At 43.6% G+C, this 18,596-nt stretch overlaps 1 protein-coding gene across 1 annotated transcript in view; it reads left to right on the top strand.

The window, feature by feature from the left end:
• SYNE2 (spectrin repeat containing nuclear envelope protein 2) overlaps positions 1-18,596 on the top strand; it is a 351,232-nt gene that overhangs the window by 130,098 nt on the left and 202,538 nt on the right. The window contains exons 42-45 of the mRNA XM_066608185.1: positions 924-1,025; positions 6,830-6,990; positions 10,026-10,176; positions 13,966-14,181. Of these exons, the coding sequence (XP_066464282.1) occupies positions 924-1,025; positions 6,830-6,990; positions 10,026-10,176; positions 13,966-14,181 (630 nt within the window). The remainder of the gene's footprint in view (positions 1-923; positions 1,026-6,829; positions 6,991-10,025; positions 10,177-13,965; positions 14,182-18,596) is intronic.

Here is an 18,596-nt window from a genome sequence, read left to right as displayed (position 1 = left end):
AAGTTTTCAGACCTTTTAAAAAGAAAAGCTTGCACCAGGGATGGGAATTAGATGAAAAATATACAATTGTCATTACTTGCTTTTCCACTGTGCCTCTGGCCCAGCACCACTGTCTCAGCCTGCCCTGTTCCTCACTGAAACACGAAATGATGACATCACATTCATCATCACTTGACCACTGCAGCCAATTGTCGGCCTCATCTGTCACCTGCCATTTATGCCCAATGACCACTCAAACTAGCAACTAGCTACAGCGGTCATGTGAGAGGTGAACGTCATGTAATCGCTTCTTCTTTCAGAGGGGACCAGGTTGGTGGGGTTGGACTGGATGCACAGTGGAAGGCTGAGTAATGGCAGTTTGATTTTTTTTTTTTATGTCATTCCCTTCCCTGGGGAAATTCTTCAAAGGTCACGAAACCCCTTTAATAATGGTTTCTTAAGAGATTTGCTTCTAATCCATGGATTCCATTATTATTATAGTGTATGTACATCAATGTATTGTGGTGGACATTATGAGCATAGCCTTGTCTAGGGTCTAACCTTTCCTTTACCTGGAAAGAGAGATACAAAGAATAGCCAATGAGCGCAAATAACAGTGCCACATAATGGCTCAATAACTAATTCACAGTGATAAATAATATTTATATTGTGCTCAAATGGAATCAACAGTGCCCAAATTACAATGTAACGTAGTACCAAAGAATACCCAATTTAGCGGTCTTGGTCAGAGTCACTGTATTGAAAGCTCCTAAATGGTAATGCTTTCAGACAGTTTCCCCTGTGGCCCATTATAATAAACCCAATAGTAAAATTATCCATATGAATGATTGAGATAATGTTTTTTGGGTTTTTTTGCAGTTCATTATTTTGCATAGTTGTTCATTCTCTTTACTACTTGTATTTCATTTCCCTTTTCTACACAGTCAAATGCTGTTTCTGCAGGAAAACAATTGGTGGAAAGCAAAGCACAAAAAGAACCCATAACATCAATGCAAAAGACAGACGCAAAGAGTCGTAGTCCGGAGGTAAGACTTGGCAACGTTGTATGTTGGGATGTTGATAAAAGGTCTTGGGCCCCTGGTGCAAGATCCATACCGAGGGCCCCTATTTGCCATTTATAATACTGGTGCCCTCTTATATGGCAGCGGGTCTATTGGCCCCAGTCTTGCACCAGGACTCAGGTGTGACTGCTACCTCTGCACCCTCTATAGTTACCCTTAGGCGTATGTGCATGGTTTCTATTGTATATGTTTCAGTTCATGGAATATTGTTCATAAGGACATTATACTATATCAGTATGGTGCAGGAATCTGAGCGTTGTCTAGTCTTCTATTACTTTCATGTGTTTATTGTACTCGCTAGTATATACCAGGTGACAACCCGCTCGGTGCACTACATGACAACTTCATAGTTTTCCTTGGTTTAAGATAATGTTTTGAAGCCCATAATATATACAAATGGATTCTACACATTGACCACCAGGGGGCAGCAACTATACAGCCAAAATTTGCGCTCAGTAATTTTCCTTTAACCTTTCATACATATTATACGGTATAATATAGGCTGTCTTTGCTTCTGAGTAACATCAGTAATAAGTGGTTTTGGAATCTTCTTGATACCCACACAGTTCTATCTACTCTTGACAAAATGTACCGAACAAAAGGCCTTGCAGAGTATATATGGCTGGGGGAACAGGTGCAACTCTGGCATAGTTAGTGGTTGTTCTTTTAAAAGGCAAAGAACTGGACAAGGTCTCAATTCCAGGTTGGACTGTACTTTTATGCTTTCCTTCTTTATTGAGATCCCTATGGACTTTGTGGACTTTTCACATCTGTTTCGCAAGCCCGTGAATGTACTCTGACACTGCTGCTGTTGGCTGCAATTGTTACTATTGACTTCTGTATTTATTTCCATGCATTTAGTTCAAACTTGATAAGCAGATTAAGGCTGGGTTCACACGGGGCAGAAATTCCGTCTGGAGTCTTAAACCTTAAACTAAGCAGGAAAGTGGACAAGATTTGCAAAACTCTCATCCACATGCTGTGGACAGTCGGCTGCGGCCAAGCAGTGCTGAAACGGATATGCCGTGCAGAATTCATAGCCGCGACATGTTAATTGTATCACCATTGCCGCTGCGGGCTATCTCATCTCTATGGGGAGAGATCGCCGTAGTGGAATAAGCCGCTTTCAAACCCGCACCAAATGTCTCGGGACTTCAACTGCAGAAATCTTGCGGAATTTCTGTGCGGTCCTGCTTCGGACATTCCACGGGATTTCCTCCCTGGGTGAACCCAGCCTTAACATAAAAGACAAAGAAAAAATAATTTGCAGATTTGCTCAAAACATCTGTTTTATCACCTGCAATATTTTTTCAAAATACTTTGCAAGGACCTGGAATGTGCCTGATTATCAGATATTCTAGATCAGTGTTTCTCAACTCCAGTCCTCAGGGACCCCCAACAGGTCATGTTTTCAGGATTTCCTCAGTATTGCACAGGTGATGTCATTATTGTCGGTGCCTCAGACATTGCTACAGGTGTTCTTACTATAGGAGATCCTAAAAACATGACCTGTTGGGGGTCCCTGAGGACTGGAGTTGAGAAGCACTGTTCTAGATCATCAGACAAACATATTAATGTGTCAAAAAACGCAATCACAGGGGACATAAATCTTAAGCTATAAAATTCCAAAATCAGTACACATAAGCGCTAGAGGAGGATATACATATGTTTACTACTCCATTGGATTTTTGGTGTCCTCCAATGCACCCAGGTTTGAAAGCTCTACTATTTGTGGATTTCCTGTATCTGGGGAACATGATGGGATTTACACCTTGTGCAAAACCTAATTCTTCAACTAGCAGATGAGAAGCACTTTACTGTGTGTGTATGGCAGCGTCTTATTGAGTTACGACTTGTACAGTGTGTGGCACTCTTTAGAATTTCTCCATCCATTAATGGTGTGAAACGCACTAAGCCGGCCATGTGTTAATGCGTTTGGACAAATATGCAGAGAGGCAACTGGCATTTATTAGGTTTAACTCATGATAGACTCATGATAGAATGGTTTAACTCATGATAGAATTTGAAGTAGTACCCCTGTATGAGGTAGTTTTTTTACATTTTTGTTTTTATGGTTATGTTACTTATGTGTGTTGACTATTGTGAGGTGGCAGTGCCAGAATAGGTAATGGCATAGTTGACTTATTAGGACTGGTGAAACAAGTCGCAGAGGAGAAAAATGGTAGCACAGTCAAAAGAGACAGGAAAAATATAAATGTCTAGTACTGCAATCTGGGGTGAAATTTTTGGCCCTCATTACTGGTTTCAGTACACCCCTCATTGACCACCGCCAAGTTTGTACACATTACTGGCAATGGGCTGTACTGTGTGACTGTCAATAAAAGTTTTGCTGCAAACATGTGGGGCCAAAAAGAAGTGCTTACTAGTATCGCCACTCCTGCAACTATTGATTTTTCATTAGTTGTGCAAGGGGGGTACTGTTATATGGCAATATCGAATAACCCAGAAGACAGAAGCAGCAATAAGAGAATCCAGTCAAACACACATGTCTATTCCTAACCCGAGTGGAGCCGCAGCAGCCCATGGCACTACTTCACCCCAGCCTATGTGCGTGTAGCTCCTGTGGCAGATGAGTAGACACAAGTGCTACTTATACATTGGATATCATTCTGATTCTATACTTATTTAAGCATATTAAAGGGATTTCCCACGACTTATCAGTCGTGGCGTATCCTTAGCGTAGGGCAGCAATGTTTGATTGCTGATCAACTGACTGACGGGTCCCCTTCACTTTGTACACAACGGCTGTTTAAGTAAATGGACGAAGCTGAAGTGCTTTTGTAGATGTGGTGATACATATTTTTTTTCTATACAAAAACTGGGGAAAAAAGGTTTTTACATTTGTTTTTTCTGTATTAAGTAAAAAAAAATATTTAAAGGGATTGTGCCAGGATGATCTACAGGGTAGGGGCTAATTTTCTGATTACTGGGGATCTGAACGATGGGACTCCCATTGATCCCCAGAATGGGGGATCCTGAAGGTCCCTGCATGAATGCAGTGGAAGCACAAATGTGTGAATACAGTTGCATTCATTTTGGCAGATTTGGGGCCCCCTTTCTCAGGGTCAGTAGGGATCCCTTCAGTTGCATTCTCACTGATCAATAAGTTATCACTTTCTATCTTGGCAGAACTTTTTTTCCCCTTTAGTCCCACTAGAGGACTTGAACTCGATCATCTGATTACTTGTACAATATACTGTAATACTTTTGTACAGCAGTATTTTATACTTGGAACAGTAGCCTATTTAAAGGGGATGTCCAAGTTAAGTTAACTGTCACTGGGTCCCCCATGTTATAAAATAACAAATCAGCAATTACTCATCTCTATCTGCTCTTCGGTGCATTCCCCGCTGCTGGCTCCAGTCTCCGCTGTCTGTTTACAGATAGCTATTATGTCTCGTAAACCTGCTGGGGCATTCAATGACAGCGCTCAGCCATGATCGCTGAGCACAGTCATTGGCTGCTGCAGCTTGTTTGTAGACAAGCTCAGTATGAAAAGTGATAGGGAGACCGGAAACGGCGGAGGAGGATGAACGGGGGAGCGAAGAGAGGTGAGTAACTCTAGATTTTTCTTGATTTTTTTTTTTTTTTTTTTGTCACACAAGGGGACTTCAATCATTTGATTTCTGTCATACTACACTGCATATTATGTATTGCAGTATACTATGCCTATGACAGGCGACCTATTAGATCCAGGATCTATTAGGGCTCATGCCCACGGCCGTTGCGGAATTCTGCCGCGGGAGTACCGCAGTCGTAAACAAAACGCGGCCGCTTATGATCGCGGAAAAACGCACATTTTTCCACTGTCTCCATTAATACTACGTTAGTGGGGACCTCCAGCGGTGTAAATCCGCTGGAAATAGAACATGCTGCGATTTATTTCTTGCAGCGGAAACGCACGGTAAAATTCCTCGTGTCGGCGTTGGCAGGTTAGGTTCAATAGAACCTAATTGCTGCGGAATTCCATAGCGGATTTACGCCGCGGGACCGCGGTAAAAATCTGGTCCTGGGCATTAGCCCTTAGGCTGGGTTATATGACAGACTCAGATGCCTTTTTTAAACCTCCGGCTGACACAACAACTTGTCTTCATCTTGCAATTTCATCATGAGAAGGGGACAATAGGTGAAAAATGAGCCCCCTCCCTCTGTAAACTGCTTTGGCAGGTTTGGAGTCCTTCAGTGATTTCTGTAAGAAGGCATATTGGTGGTCACTAGTGATGAGCGAGTATACTCGCTAAGGCACTATTCGCTCGAGTAATGTGCCTTAGCCAAGTATCTCCCTGCTCGTCTCTAAAGATTCGGGGGCCGCCGCAGCTGACAGGTGAGTTGCGGTGGGGAGCAGGGGAGAGCGGGCAGGAGAGAGGGAGAGAGAGATCTCCCCTCCGTTCCTCCCTGCTCTCCCCCGCAGCTCCCCGCCCCGCGGCGGCACCCGAATCTTTCGGGATGAGCGGGGAGATACTCGGCTAGGGCACATTACTCGAGCGAGTAGTGCCTTAGCGAGTATACTCGCTCATCCCTAGTGGTCACTGAAGCGTAAAACCTCAGAATTGTTTCTTCCCATGGATCCAACGCGGTATTTGACTGGTGTTACTTTGGACCCATTGGACAGAAAAATGTATACTTCCACCTTCATCTCTGTTGTGTTCATTGGGCACACATGACAAATCATCATTAAGGTCCAATATATTGTCTGGGAATAATCTCTTAAAGGGATTGTCAGTTGTAAGTACAACCCCTTTCCCACCCCGTAACATAACAAATCATGATCTACTCACCTCTCCCCACGCCCCGTGTCTGGTGGTGCCGCTCCGTGTCTCTCCTGTGATATCAGCTTTACAGGTCGCCCCTGGCCTGTTTACGGGATGTCACAGGCCCTGCAGACAATGGGACAGCTCCGCTATTTATCCCTGAGCGTGTGTGGCATCCCATAACCTGGGTGGGACTGCAGCCTGTAGCACTGACATGGGATACAGCAGGAGCTGGGAGAGGTGAGTATATCTCTATTAGTTATATTACTGTATGGGGAACAGATTGTACTTAGGACCTCCAACTTGGCAACTCTTTTAAAAGGAATATGTCAGCTTAAACATGCTGCCCAAGCTGCAGGCACCACGGTATAGAACAGGAGGATATATAATTTTATGGGGAAAGATTCATTATAACTTGTACTTTATTCATTAAAACCCCTGCTCATTCTGAGCTGAACAGTCCAATGGGCGGTGCTATTAGTGATTGACAGCTATCTGTGTATAACTGTACATACAGAGCTGTCTATCAGTCACTGATAGAACCGCCTATTTGACTGTTCAGCTCTGAATGTGCAGAGATATAAATGAATAACAAGTTCTTCTGAATCTTTCCCCATGAAACTATATACAATCTGCTCAGCTCTTCCTGCTCTATAACAGGCTGCCTGCAGTTAGGACAGAATGTTTCAGCTTTCTTTTAAAAAATAGACCCTGTAGTAAGTAATTGGTTCCAATATTAGCTACAAATGAGGTTTTCTTATGGACTCCTTTTTGTGTCAGAGTCGGGGTCCACTGGAAAATATTCCGGTACTCCAGTTGGTAAATCAACGAATCCCATCTCGACATTGTGTTCCAAACATTTTCAATGTAACCATCCTCATTACACTACAGTATTGTTATATTTATTCTATACTTTATTAATAGTAAAGCAGATTACTTTCTATTTTGTTCAAAGTATTCTCATTAATGTTCTTTAATCTGTTGAATTTCTGACAGACCGTAGAAGGAGACAGTATTCATGAGCAGCATTATCTAGATGTGACAGACAGCTGCGGAGAAGCTGCTGAGAAAAAAGCATTAGAGGAAGCGAAAGCGGGATGGCGAGAGGCCAGTGGTCAACCACAGACACTTCTACAGGACTGTAATTCCTACAAGAGGCAAGTACAGGTCGCACTGCTGAGCAATCGGTGTGTTAAAAAATATTAAATGCTCGACATGGAAGATCTGCATAACGAGTGCTTTTGAAAGTTTCCTGGGTGAATCACAGAACCATTATCAAAATAATGAAACTGTCTCATTTGTGACATTCTACAACTGAAGATAACCACAGACAGCGGAGACAATTTTCCCTCCTGAAAGATTGAGATTTTTTTTTTTGGATGATTGGGGCTAAAAGAGGAAGTGGCTGGTGTCTTATATCGGCTTGCTTTTAACTCTTTCAGCTTGTGATAGCATTGGCTAATTCTAGCTGATGGAGATAGTTGTAAAGATGATAATTTGCATAGGGATTTGTATATATATGTACCTGTGTGTATAAAGTATAGGTACCTTAGAGGGAGAACATATTTGCATAATTACCTTTTAATTCAGTGAGAGAAACTAATGGCCAGGACTGGCTTGGCCCATTTTCAGCATTGTTTGATACCTCAGTGAGTGAACACACTTCTTCTGATTGACATGCTATAAAGTGATTAAAGGGGTGTTCTTATGATCGTAAATGATGGCATATTGCTGTGATAGGTCACAACAGACAGATTATAGAATCATAGAATGGTAGAGTTGGAAGGGACCTCCAGGGTCATTGGGTCCAACCCCCTGCTCAATGCAGGATCACTAAATCATCCCAGACAGATATTTGTCCAGCCTTTGTATGAACACTTCCATTGAAGGAGAACTCTCCACCTCCCGTGGTAACCTGTTCCACTCATTGATCACCCTCACTGTCAGAATTTTTTTTTCTAATATCTAATCTGTGTCTCCTCCCTTTCAGTTTCATCCCATTGCTTCTAGTCTTTCCTTGTGCAAATGAGAATAGGGCTGATCCCTCTGCACAGTGACAGCCCTTCAGATATTTGTAGACAGCTATTAAGTCTTCTCTCAGCCTTCTTTTTTGCAAGCTAAACATTCCCAGATCCTTTAACCGTTTTTCATAGGACATGATTTGCAGACCGCTTACCATCTTGGTAACTCTTCTGTGAAGTTGCTCCAGTTTGTCTGTCTTTTTTAAAGTGGGGTGCCCAGAACCGGACACAGGATTCCGAGTGAGGCCTGACTAAGGAAGAGTAGAGGGGGATAATTACCTCACGTGATCTAGACTCTATGCTTCTCTTAATACATCCCAGAATTGTGTTTGCCTTTTTAACTACAGCATCACATTGTTGACTCATGTTCAGTTTATGATCTATTAGTATACCCAAGTCTTTTTCACATGTGCTGCTTAGCTCAATCCCATATTTGGTCATTTTTTCAATAGTATAGTATGAGATACTTTGTCAAATGCTTTACTAAGGTCAAGAAAAACTATATCTACCGTATTTCCCTGATCAACCCAGTCAGTGATATTATCATAGAAGAAAATTAGATTAGTCTGTTACAAACCCATGCTGGTTCTGGTTAATTACTGCATTTTCATCCAAGTAATTGCATGCATGCTGTTTAATAATTTGTTCAAAGATCTTTCCTGGTATGGAAGTCAGGCTCACAGTCCCGTAGTTTCCTGGATCCGCCTTCTTCCCTTTTTTGAAGATAGGGACAACATTTGCCCTTTTCCAGTCTTCTGGGATTTTTCCTGTTCTCCAGGAATTTTCAAAGATTATGGCGAGTGGTTCAGTAATTACCTCCGCTGCTTCCGTATCCTAGGATGTAATTCATCTGGACCTTGAGACTTGAATTCATTTAACTTAGATAAGTGTTCCCTCACCATCTGCTTACAGATAGCCTGCATTCTTTTATTCCCCCAATAGCACAGGGAAGATTAGTTGATGTTCCATCTACTTTCTGAGAAAAAAACAAATACAAAATATGAATTTAAAAGTTCGGCCTTCTTAACATCATTCTTAACCAATTTACCATTTTCATCTTGTAAGCATCCAAGATTAGTAAAGTTGTGACTGCCTGGACTCCCAACAATCCTTAAAATGATGGAGCTGCACAGCCATTTAAAGGGAACCTATTGGCTTCAACATGCTGTCCAAACTGCAGGCTTTATGTTATAGAGCAGGAGGAGATGAGCAGATGGTAATATAGTTTTATGGGAAAAGATTCAGTATAGCTTGTATTTTATACATTTATATATCTGCTCATTCTGAGCTGAACAGTCCAATGGGCGGAGCTACCAGTGATTGATATCTATCTGTGTATGAACCGTCATAGACTGTCACACTCTGGATGTCTTCTACATGTACTGAAGTGACCTCCATGAAGTACAGCCTCCTGTCTGATCCTTATCAGACAACATCTTGATTTTGCTTTCACTGTTCTGTGCTTTCAATATCATGATGCATCAGCATAGCATCACATAAGCAGTAAACTATAGACCGTAAGTATACATTCAGGAGGCTGAGCTGTGATCTCCTTTATTATAACTGTGTGACAGGAGCCTCTAATCCTCATCAGTAACAGTAATAAGAGTGTCTGTCCCCCCTCTAAGCAGTTGCTGGGGTAGAATCCATGTAACAGCATCACACAGACTAAGAAATTGACTCTTTTGAAAACCTATAACCTCCAAGTAGATTTGAGCTGGTAAGAATTGAGGTCATATGACCACCTGTGGAGAACGAGTTCAGGAGTTTCAGATAGGGAAAAAAAGAACCAACTAAGGTTATATTAGCTGATTTATATATAATGGGGGATAGCAACATAATCAATGAAAAGTCCTTTAATCAAGATTCTGGTTCCTCCTGTGCAGAACGGAGAATGTGGTAAACTTATCATTTATCCAGGACTGTTGAGTAGCAGAGTTAACCTCTTGTCAACCCACCTTGAGTATGACAGGCATGTAATTTGTTTACTTAGAATGCCGTGGCCCCCCACCTATAGGTTTTGGCACAGGTTTGATGGTGTTAATGCTTCTCTGATGGTGGATTTTATTTTTATTATTGATTGCTTCTAATTTTCATACAGTTTTTCCTATTGTATATAGAATTGTCTTTTGCTGTCTATCAAATAATTAATCATTTATACACTATTTCAGACAACTAGAAAGCTCGGTAAATGACATGACAGTCAGCGACAATGCCTCCCTTCACGCCTCGGGTCTGATAACCACAGTGAAGGAAAGGCTAAGAAGAGCCGAGTCACTCCCAGAAGATGAGGAAAAGCTTGTCGTTTTAAATGAGGTTCAGGTAAGAATTTTGCTTCTAATGCCTCTAATCTCCTGTCTGCATATGCCAATGTCAATGCCAGTCTATAATTAGCTGCAGTTATATATATTTAAAGTTGACCTTTCCATTTGGCTTATTTCAATTTTCAGCTATTTCATAGAAAAATGTCCAGGTTCTTTAAACGCTTTATTTTTCATAAATGTTAAGCAAGGTTTAGATTTTGTAACATATGCAAAGGTTAACACAAATGGGTGATGGTTTAACGTCTTTTCCATCCCACCTATTGGAAAGCAGCTTTCCTATAAATCAATGTCCGAACTTTTAAAAGCCTGTGCAACATGACTAAGGACATAAGACAAACCAGAGTCTTCTGTATAAGGAAAAGATACCCATCTACAGACAGCCATCAGTGCAGAGTAGGATTCTGGCTGGTTGGGTGAAAGGCTTGTGATGTGGGTCGGGGGGCAGAAATGTAGGTAGGTTTTGCAGCAACCAGGGCAAGGATTCAGTTTGGTGCCCCCCCATATGAAACCTAAACGAGTTATCTTAGAATTTATGTTTCTCACCGAGGAGACCCCCACTGAATTCAAGAATGGAGATCTCATGTCCCCCTCTCTTCACACTGCACCCAAGGCTTGAATGCATGCGCGGCCAAGTATGTATGTGTGTGTATATGTATGTACATGATATGATGGATTCAGACCCAGGATGTCTGATGGTAAGGCCCTCATAGAGTGGCTACTGGCAGCCACGATGACGGCCAAAATCTGTGCTGAACAGCGTGTCGGTGCAGTTTCCAAAGGGATTATTGGCTGCACGTTTTTGTAGGTAAAGCTGCTGGTAACTGCAAGATTGTGCAGCCATTTAATAATCAATTTGTAACCACAACTGTAATCTATTTTACCTGCTGACAAAGACTCTTCATATTCTGTATTGAAGAAGGCACTATAGAAAACAGTCCCAACAGCAGAGCCTGGAGTCTGACTCCTCCTCTACATGTGATTGGTCACATGCTCATGATGTCAAGAAAGGTTTGCTCACAAGGACCATCTATGTCTTCTGCCTTTTGCATCTATCAAAACAGCAGTTTGCTTTGGCAACTACCCAACACCCAACGTGCCTCTGGTGGCAGTAGACAGCTGTTTTATGTATCTGACAGAGGTGCTCTCAGGCAAATATCTGATTGCCTCCTATGACTTTCGGCTGGTCCATCCTCCCCATCCTCCATCCTGATTGCGCCGGGGGCATATCCCTAGCTTGCACCTCTCAGCTACACCTCTGGAGGTGTATTCTTTCTCCTTTTCGCCTTCTGCAGAGTGCCAATTAGGTGTGAGGAGACTTGTAGACCAAGCAAGGCTCCCCTTGGAAATTTGGCTCTGCAGAGGCGTATACAACAAGTGGTTCTGCAGAGGCATTATTCTATCTTTAATTTGCATATAAAATTTCCCAGGGAAGCTTTGCATGTCTTAAGTCTCCCTCCCTACGCCTACTTGCCGCTCTTTACAAAGGGAAATAGTACCCCTCTCAACCAACATTGATACATGCATTTTAACCCCTTCAGTGGCACCCCCGAAAATTTTCCGGGTCGAGCTCCACTGCCCATAGTGATATAGCCCGGAAGATTTCCAGGCTATGTTTGACTATGGGACCTGCAGAGCACAATGCCATAAGCTGTGGCAGCGTGCTCTCCCTGCACAGCCCCACAGAGAACAAGAAGATATTACCGATCGGCCGGCAACTTACCGCTTCTTTTTTTAAACTCCTGCACTGCTTTGTTTACAGGTTTCCATGGAGACCATCGGCTTGTCAGTAGCCGGCCGATGATCCCTGGGGCAGGGAGAGCTGGTGATCACTGTCAGAGGATAGCCGGGCACCAGCTCTTACACAGCAGAAAATGGAGAAAACCTCCGATCTCTGCTGTTAAACCCTTTACACGCTGCGGCCTATGCGACCGCAGCATGTAAAGGGCTAATAGAGGAAGGCGGCTTCACCGTTCCGTCCTCTGTGACTGGATCTTCCCAATGAAATAAAGTAGTCCACACCCAGGGGAACTTTCTGAACAAGAATCGGGAACGGTTGGTTCTGTCAGTTTAGGCTGGGTTCACACTGGGCGTATTCCCAGCGGAAATCCCGTGGCGGCTTTGAAGCGGCTCGGCCGCTCGCTTTTCCGCTGCGGCCGGCGCTCCCATAGAGGAGAGCGCAGCGGAAAGAAAAGATAAATAGACATGCTGCATATTCTGAAACCGCGGCTGCGGTTCCGGCCTGACTTACCGCAGCGGATTGGCCGTCCTGTGTGAACCCAGCCTTACTGTAAACTTCTCAACATAATTCCAAACAAACAGTCTTGGTACAAGTACAACAAACCAGACTGGTGCAACAGGGAGGATTCTCTGAGTACTTGGATAATCTACAGTCCCAGTTATCTGTGTAATTTCGCTCCCAGCGACCTCGCAGTAGCAGCGCCGAGGTCCCATGGGTAGAATGGGCTCACTCGGCTTCCTCCATTCTCTCCAAAGACTGATGTCCGGTGTCTGTGTGGCTCGCTCACTTGACCTGCTCACTCCCATATTTGGTCATTTTTTCAATAGTATAGTATGAGATACTTTGTCAAATGCTTTACTAAGGTCAAGAAAAACTATATCTACCATATTTCCCTGATCAACCCAGTCAGTGATATTATCATAGAAGAAAATTAGATTAGTCTGGCATAACTTGTTTGTTACAAACCCATGCTGGTTCTGGTTAATTACTGCATTTTCATCCAAGTAATTGCATACATGCTGTTTAATAATTTGTTCAAAGATCTTTCCCGGTATGGAAGTCAGGCTCACAGGCCTGTAGTTTCCTGGATCCGCCTTCTTTCCTTTTTTGAAGATAGGGACAACATTTGCCCTTTTCCAGTCTTCTGGGACTTCTCCTGTTCTCCAGGAATTTTCAAAGATTATGGCGAGTGGTTCAGTAATTACCTCCGCTGCTTCCGTATCCTAGGATGTAATTCATCTGGACCTTGAGACTTGAATTCATTTAACTTAGATAAGTGTTCCCTCACCATCTGCTTACAGATAGCCTGCATTCTTTTATTCCCCCAATAGCACAGGGAAGATTAGTTGATGTTCCATCTACTTTCTGAGAAAAAACAGATACAAAATATGAATTTAAAAGTTCACCCTTCTTAACAAGACATTGGTACAAGACAGACATATAACATTTATGGAGGGGCCCCATCAACTCTGGGCCACTACATACGGAGAATGCTTGAGTTGTAGCAGAGGACCTTGTAAGTTTTTTTTTTTTTTTTTTTCAAAGTGTCAAACTAATATTTGAGAAATCACTTAAGGTATATGATAGATGATAATGTATAGAGAAAATTGGGAAAATGTGGGCTCATTGGTAATCCTAAAAAGATATTTTAAAAAGTTGCCTAAATAGCAATTTCGGAACCACTCTGATTGATTGGTATTGTAAGATGCAGGAGTTTCCAGTTTCCTACTGGTACCCTTTAAAACCATAATGAGCATAATACAGGCTGCTGTAAAATACTGTAGCCTGTATATGCTGATGGCTTGGAAGGAATGCTGTGGAGAATATGATTTTCCTCCAGAAGCACTGCAACTATATCAGAGAAAGCATCAACTCCTATATTTTGGAATAACTATTGCAAGATAGCAATTTCCTAATATATTTGTGAACAATTTTCATAGTTGCCTGTAAATTGTATTTTCCTTCTTTGTGTACTAATCGTTCTTCTAATGTTGTCGCTGTTATTTGTAGACTTTTATATCCCTCTATTGGTTTTTATTCAACAAACAGGATGTTAAATCAGTCGGTGATCAAAGAACTGGGGATGTTCCAGCACCACAGCCTGATGGTGGCCAAACACAATCTGAAACATTATCAGAGGAGCTTCAGTCTCATATCACAGCTTACCAGCAAGAGGCGCTAGAGATTTTCTCACAAATGTCTCAAATTTTAGGAGAGGAACTGCTGCAACAAAAACCTCTGGAAAAACTTGAAAGCAAGATTAAGGTAATAAATACATATTCAGTATATGGCACAATATGGATACATGGGTTTGCTACTGAAATATACTAACATAATAAAATACAGTCTGTTCACAGCAAGTAAAGAAAAATTGCAATTTGTCATTTTATGGTAGGGTAGCTGGATTGTATGCAAATTGAAAATCTTGAAAAACCCCTTAAAAATAATAAAGGGAACTATGCTTACAACGTTGCTGTCCCCAGGATCCAGCGCTGCAGCCTTGCTGTGGTCCCCGTGATTGCTGCGACAGATGATGTCACCAGAAATCGGAGAACTGCTGCAGACAATAGGAGACTGCAGCATCATTGCCCATTCTCTTTGCATCGGCACTCAGATCTTGGGCACTGTGGTTGCAGTAGTTCAGGCATGTGACGCTGCAGCCTCATTCTGCCATGTCCGTAACGAGAAGCAGGAATTAGAATAGTAGCATAGCTCTCACTTTAATTTCAATGGCAGTGAAGCCAGCACTTCCATTTCCTTCCTGTCTGCTGAAGTCCATGGTGGGCTGAACAATCAGCTCATGGTTAGAGGTCCTGAGCAGCGGACCCCCATCCATCAATTACCAATGACCTATCCAGAAGATAGGTCACCAGTTGAAAAGAGTCCAAAGTACCCATAATATGACCACCCAAAATTGCATTGAAAATGGTCTTCCAGTGGGTTGGTCTCCACATAAAAGATGGCTAAGATACAAAGTATATAATTGAGCTGAAATTCTGGATAACAGAGTTGTCTTCTCAAAGAGGTGGTCTTTGCATCCTGTCCTGACTACAACAACAACCTGTTTTGCCATGAATGCACAACCTGGAGCCCAGGCAGGGCACATGCAGTCTAAGATGCCATTCTGTATGGCACTCAACTATCCAGTGGATAGTCTGTGCCTGGTGACTGCTTGCATATAGTTTCTGTGTAAGATAGGAGAGAAGTGGCACAAATCATGGAAGCAAGGAAGGGCAGTTAGTTACTAATAGTGCAATGTGTAGCCATCTTTGGGTCATTCGTATGAGGAGAATGGGGCCCTTGTTTGACACTCCAGAAAGGAGTTTGTGTTAGAGGTTGCTGTTTATGTATACAGGGGTCTCCATTATAGTTTACAGGTGAAATGTTAGGCTGTTACTGCAGCAGTCATAATCTACAAAGAAAAGAGCTATGTGCTTGCATAGTTGCCTCCTCTCTGAATTACTGATCGGGGGAAAAGGGGACCTTCTTTCTCTTGATAGGTGCGAGTCCTGGAAGTGGAGCCTCCACCTACCAGACATTTATGGCATATAGTCTTTACATACCAGAAATGCCCCAGATGCGAATACACCTTTATGTTTTATTGCGGCCATTGGTGAGGTTTAGTATGCCAATGTGGCCCTTAGACCAGAAAAGGATGTGCACCCCTGGGTTATTTAGATATCTACAGAGAACACGTCATTTTTTTAACTTTAATATTTTTTTTATTTTTTTTATTTTTTTTTGGTTTTGTTCAATACATTTTTATTGGATTTTAACATTAAGGCAAAACAATTACATTAATGCGTAAATGATATTAAACATGAGCAGAGCACTCATGGCCCCATGAATATTATTGCAATAAATTCCCATTCAAACAGAGATGCGTTTTGCTTGAAATTTGTCGTCTCGTAAACAGTAACATATGAAAAGACAGGGGTTTGGGACCAGGGGGGGAGGGAAGAGCGGGAAGAGGGGGGGGGGGTCCAGGTATTGGGTTCAGTGGTATAGAGGCCAGCCTTGGTCGTTTGGTTTTATGTGCAAGAACCTGTTTGTAGCCATCTGGTGAATGAGGGTGTCTCCCGGATGTCTATCCACATTGCCCAGGTCTTATAGAAATTATCGTAACCCTGGGGGTCATTGGTTAGCCTCAGTCTCTCCATCTGGGCTATTTCGTCCATTGCCCCCACCCACGCGTGTCTGGGAACCTCCTTGTCCTGTTTCCAGAACCTGGGGATTGACAGGCGGGTTGCCAAAATGAAGAACTTTAAGAGGCCTTTTTTGAGGGACAGGGTGTTGGGGGCAATCGACAAAAGTGCCAGCTCCGGTGTCATGTCCAGAGTCTCCCTGCACGTACTCTCGTACAGGTTTTTCATTTGGTGCCAGATGGGTGCGACCATGGGGCATTCCCACCAAATGTGAAGCATCGAGCCGGTCTCTGCTTTGCAGCGCCAGCAGATGCTCGAGGTTGATGGGAAGATGGTATGTAATCTTTCTAGAGTCATGTACCATCTAGATAGAATTTTGAAGTTTAGCTCCTGGATTCTGCTCGCGATGGACATCTTATGTGTGAGCTGAAAAGCCCTAGACCAGAGCTCTCCTGGGACCGGCCGGCCTAGCACTTCTTCCCAAGCCCCCACCCACCTGGGGCGATGGTCGCCTAGTTTTTCGTCTAGTAATTGGTTATATAGCAATGAGACTGTGTGTCTGGGCGTTTCCGAAGCGCAACATAACTTCTCGAAGGGGGTGAGGTTCGCTGTCCAGCCCCCAGCAGGTCTTATTCTCTCCAAGTAACTACGGATCTGGAGAAATTGCATCCATGAGCCCGGGGGAGAGTTCACTGCTCCTCTAATATCTGCCATGTCCCGCAGCCTTCCCGACTCCAGCACCTCCCCTATCCTTGCCTCCACTCCGAGTGGCATGAACCTCAGGTTGCGTGTGTGCTGTGTTGCTGGGAGTTGTGGGTTGCCAGCCAGTGGTGTGAGGGGCCCTGGTATCGACACGTCACACCCCCCTCTCCAGGCCCCCAGGAGTGAGTTCATTAGGAACAAGATCGTCGATTTCTCTTGTGTCCTCAGGCCGGGGACCCAGAACACCCCCCGCGTCTCGATGTCGTTACCAACATTCTCTATTTGCACCCACTGTTTGTCAGATCTATGGTGAAAGAGGTCTAATATGAGGGTGCCGATTGTCGCCTTATGATATAGACGCAGGTCTGGGAGTCCCGCCCCCCCCCCCCCCCTTCTCTTTTTGCTTGGTTAGGCTTTTGTAGCTAAGTCTCCTGGATCCTCCTTTCCATACAAATTTAAGGATTTGGCTACGTAGTTTGTCGAAAAAAGCTTTTGGAGGGTTACATGGTGCGGTCTGAAATATGTATAGGACCCTCGGGAGGATATCCATTTTGATCGCACTCATCCTGCCAAACCATGATAACGGGATTCCCTCCCACTTCTCCAGGTCCTTCTCAAGGGTTCTAAGGAGGGGTTTGTAGTTTAGTTCATATGTCGCGGTCGGGTCTGTCGGGATTTGAATCCCTAGATATTTGATTGAGCCCTGTTTCCAAATAAAAGGGAATTCTGAGGACAGGTCAGCTACGATTGTCTGAGGTATTGAAGTATTCAGAATCACCGACTTTTGTGCGTTAACTTTGTAGTTGCTAATTTTTCCAAACTCGTTAAATTCCTGGATAATGTTTGGGAGGCCTACACGGGGATTGGTGACGTATATTAGGAGGTCGTCCGCGAAAAGTGATATTTTATATTCTGCCTGCCCGACCTGCATCCCTTTTATTGAGGGGTTATTTCTGATGGCGTTTGCGAGCGTCTCCATTACCAATATGTACAAAATTGGCGACAAGGGGCACCCCTGTCTCGTACCATTTTTGATCTCTAGGGGAGTGGACAGGTTGCCATTCACCCTGATCCGGGCCGATGGGCTGTTGTATAGTGCCAGTATCCAGGATAGTGCCCATGTCCCCATCCCCACCTTCCCCAGTGTCGCCTCTAGAAATCTCCAGCTGATTCTGTCGAACGCTTTTTCAGCGTCCACAGAAAGCAGACAGAGTGGGACTCCCTTTTTCTTGGCCCGATCTATCAGGGACATGGTTTTGGTGGAATTGTCCCTTGCCTCCCTCCCGGGGACAAATCCCACTTGGTCATTGTGGATGAGACGCGGGATCGCCGGATTTAGTCTATTGGCTATTATTTTAGAAAAGATTTTAATGTCGCAATTGATCAGTGATATTGGGCGGTAGCTGCCACAAGACAGGGGATCCTTCCCAGGTTTGGGGATCAAGACAATATGAGCTTGTAAGGCCTGTGGGGGGAATGGGCAACCCCGGGACACTGAGTTAAAAGCCTGCACCAGTAGATCCGATACCCAGTCCCCACATGCCTTATAGAATCTCGGGGAATAGCCGTCAGGGCCTGGGCTCTTTCCTGGCTTGATGTCCGCTAATACTTTTGAGAGTTCTTCTAAATCGAAGTCCCTCTCTAAATCCCCAGCTTCGTCTGACGAAAGTCTTCTGGGAACATACTGGTCTAGATACTCCTCGAGCTTCTGTGCGTATTGAGTGTCAGAGATGCCTCGTGGCTCAGGGATGTTATATAGTTTTGAGTAAAACCGTCGAAATTCCTCTAATATTTCTTTTGGGGAGTGGATTCTCCTACCTTCCGCTGAGTTTA

This window comes from Eleutherodactylus coqui, chromosome 6 (assembly GCF_035609145.1).
Source record: "Eleutherodactylus coqui strain aEleCoq1 chromosome 6, aEleCoq1.hap1, whole genome shotgun sequence".
NCBI classification, from domain to species: Eukaryota; Metazoa; Chordata; class Amphibia; order Anura; family Eleutherodactylidae; genus Eleutherodactylus; species Eleutherodactylus coqui.
Note: the sequence above shows the minus strand (reverse complement) of the source record. Positions and strands in the feature narration are given on the sequence as shown.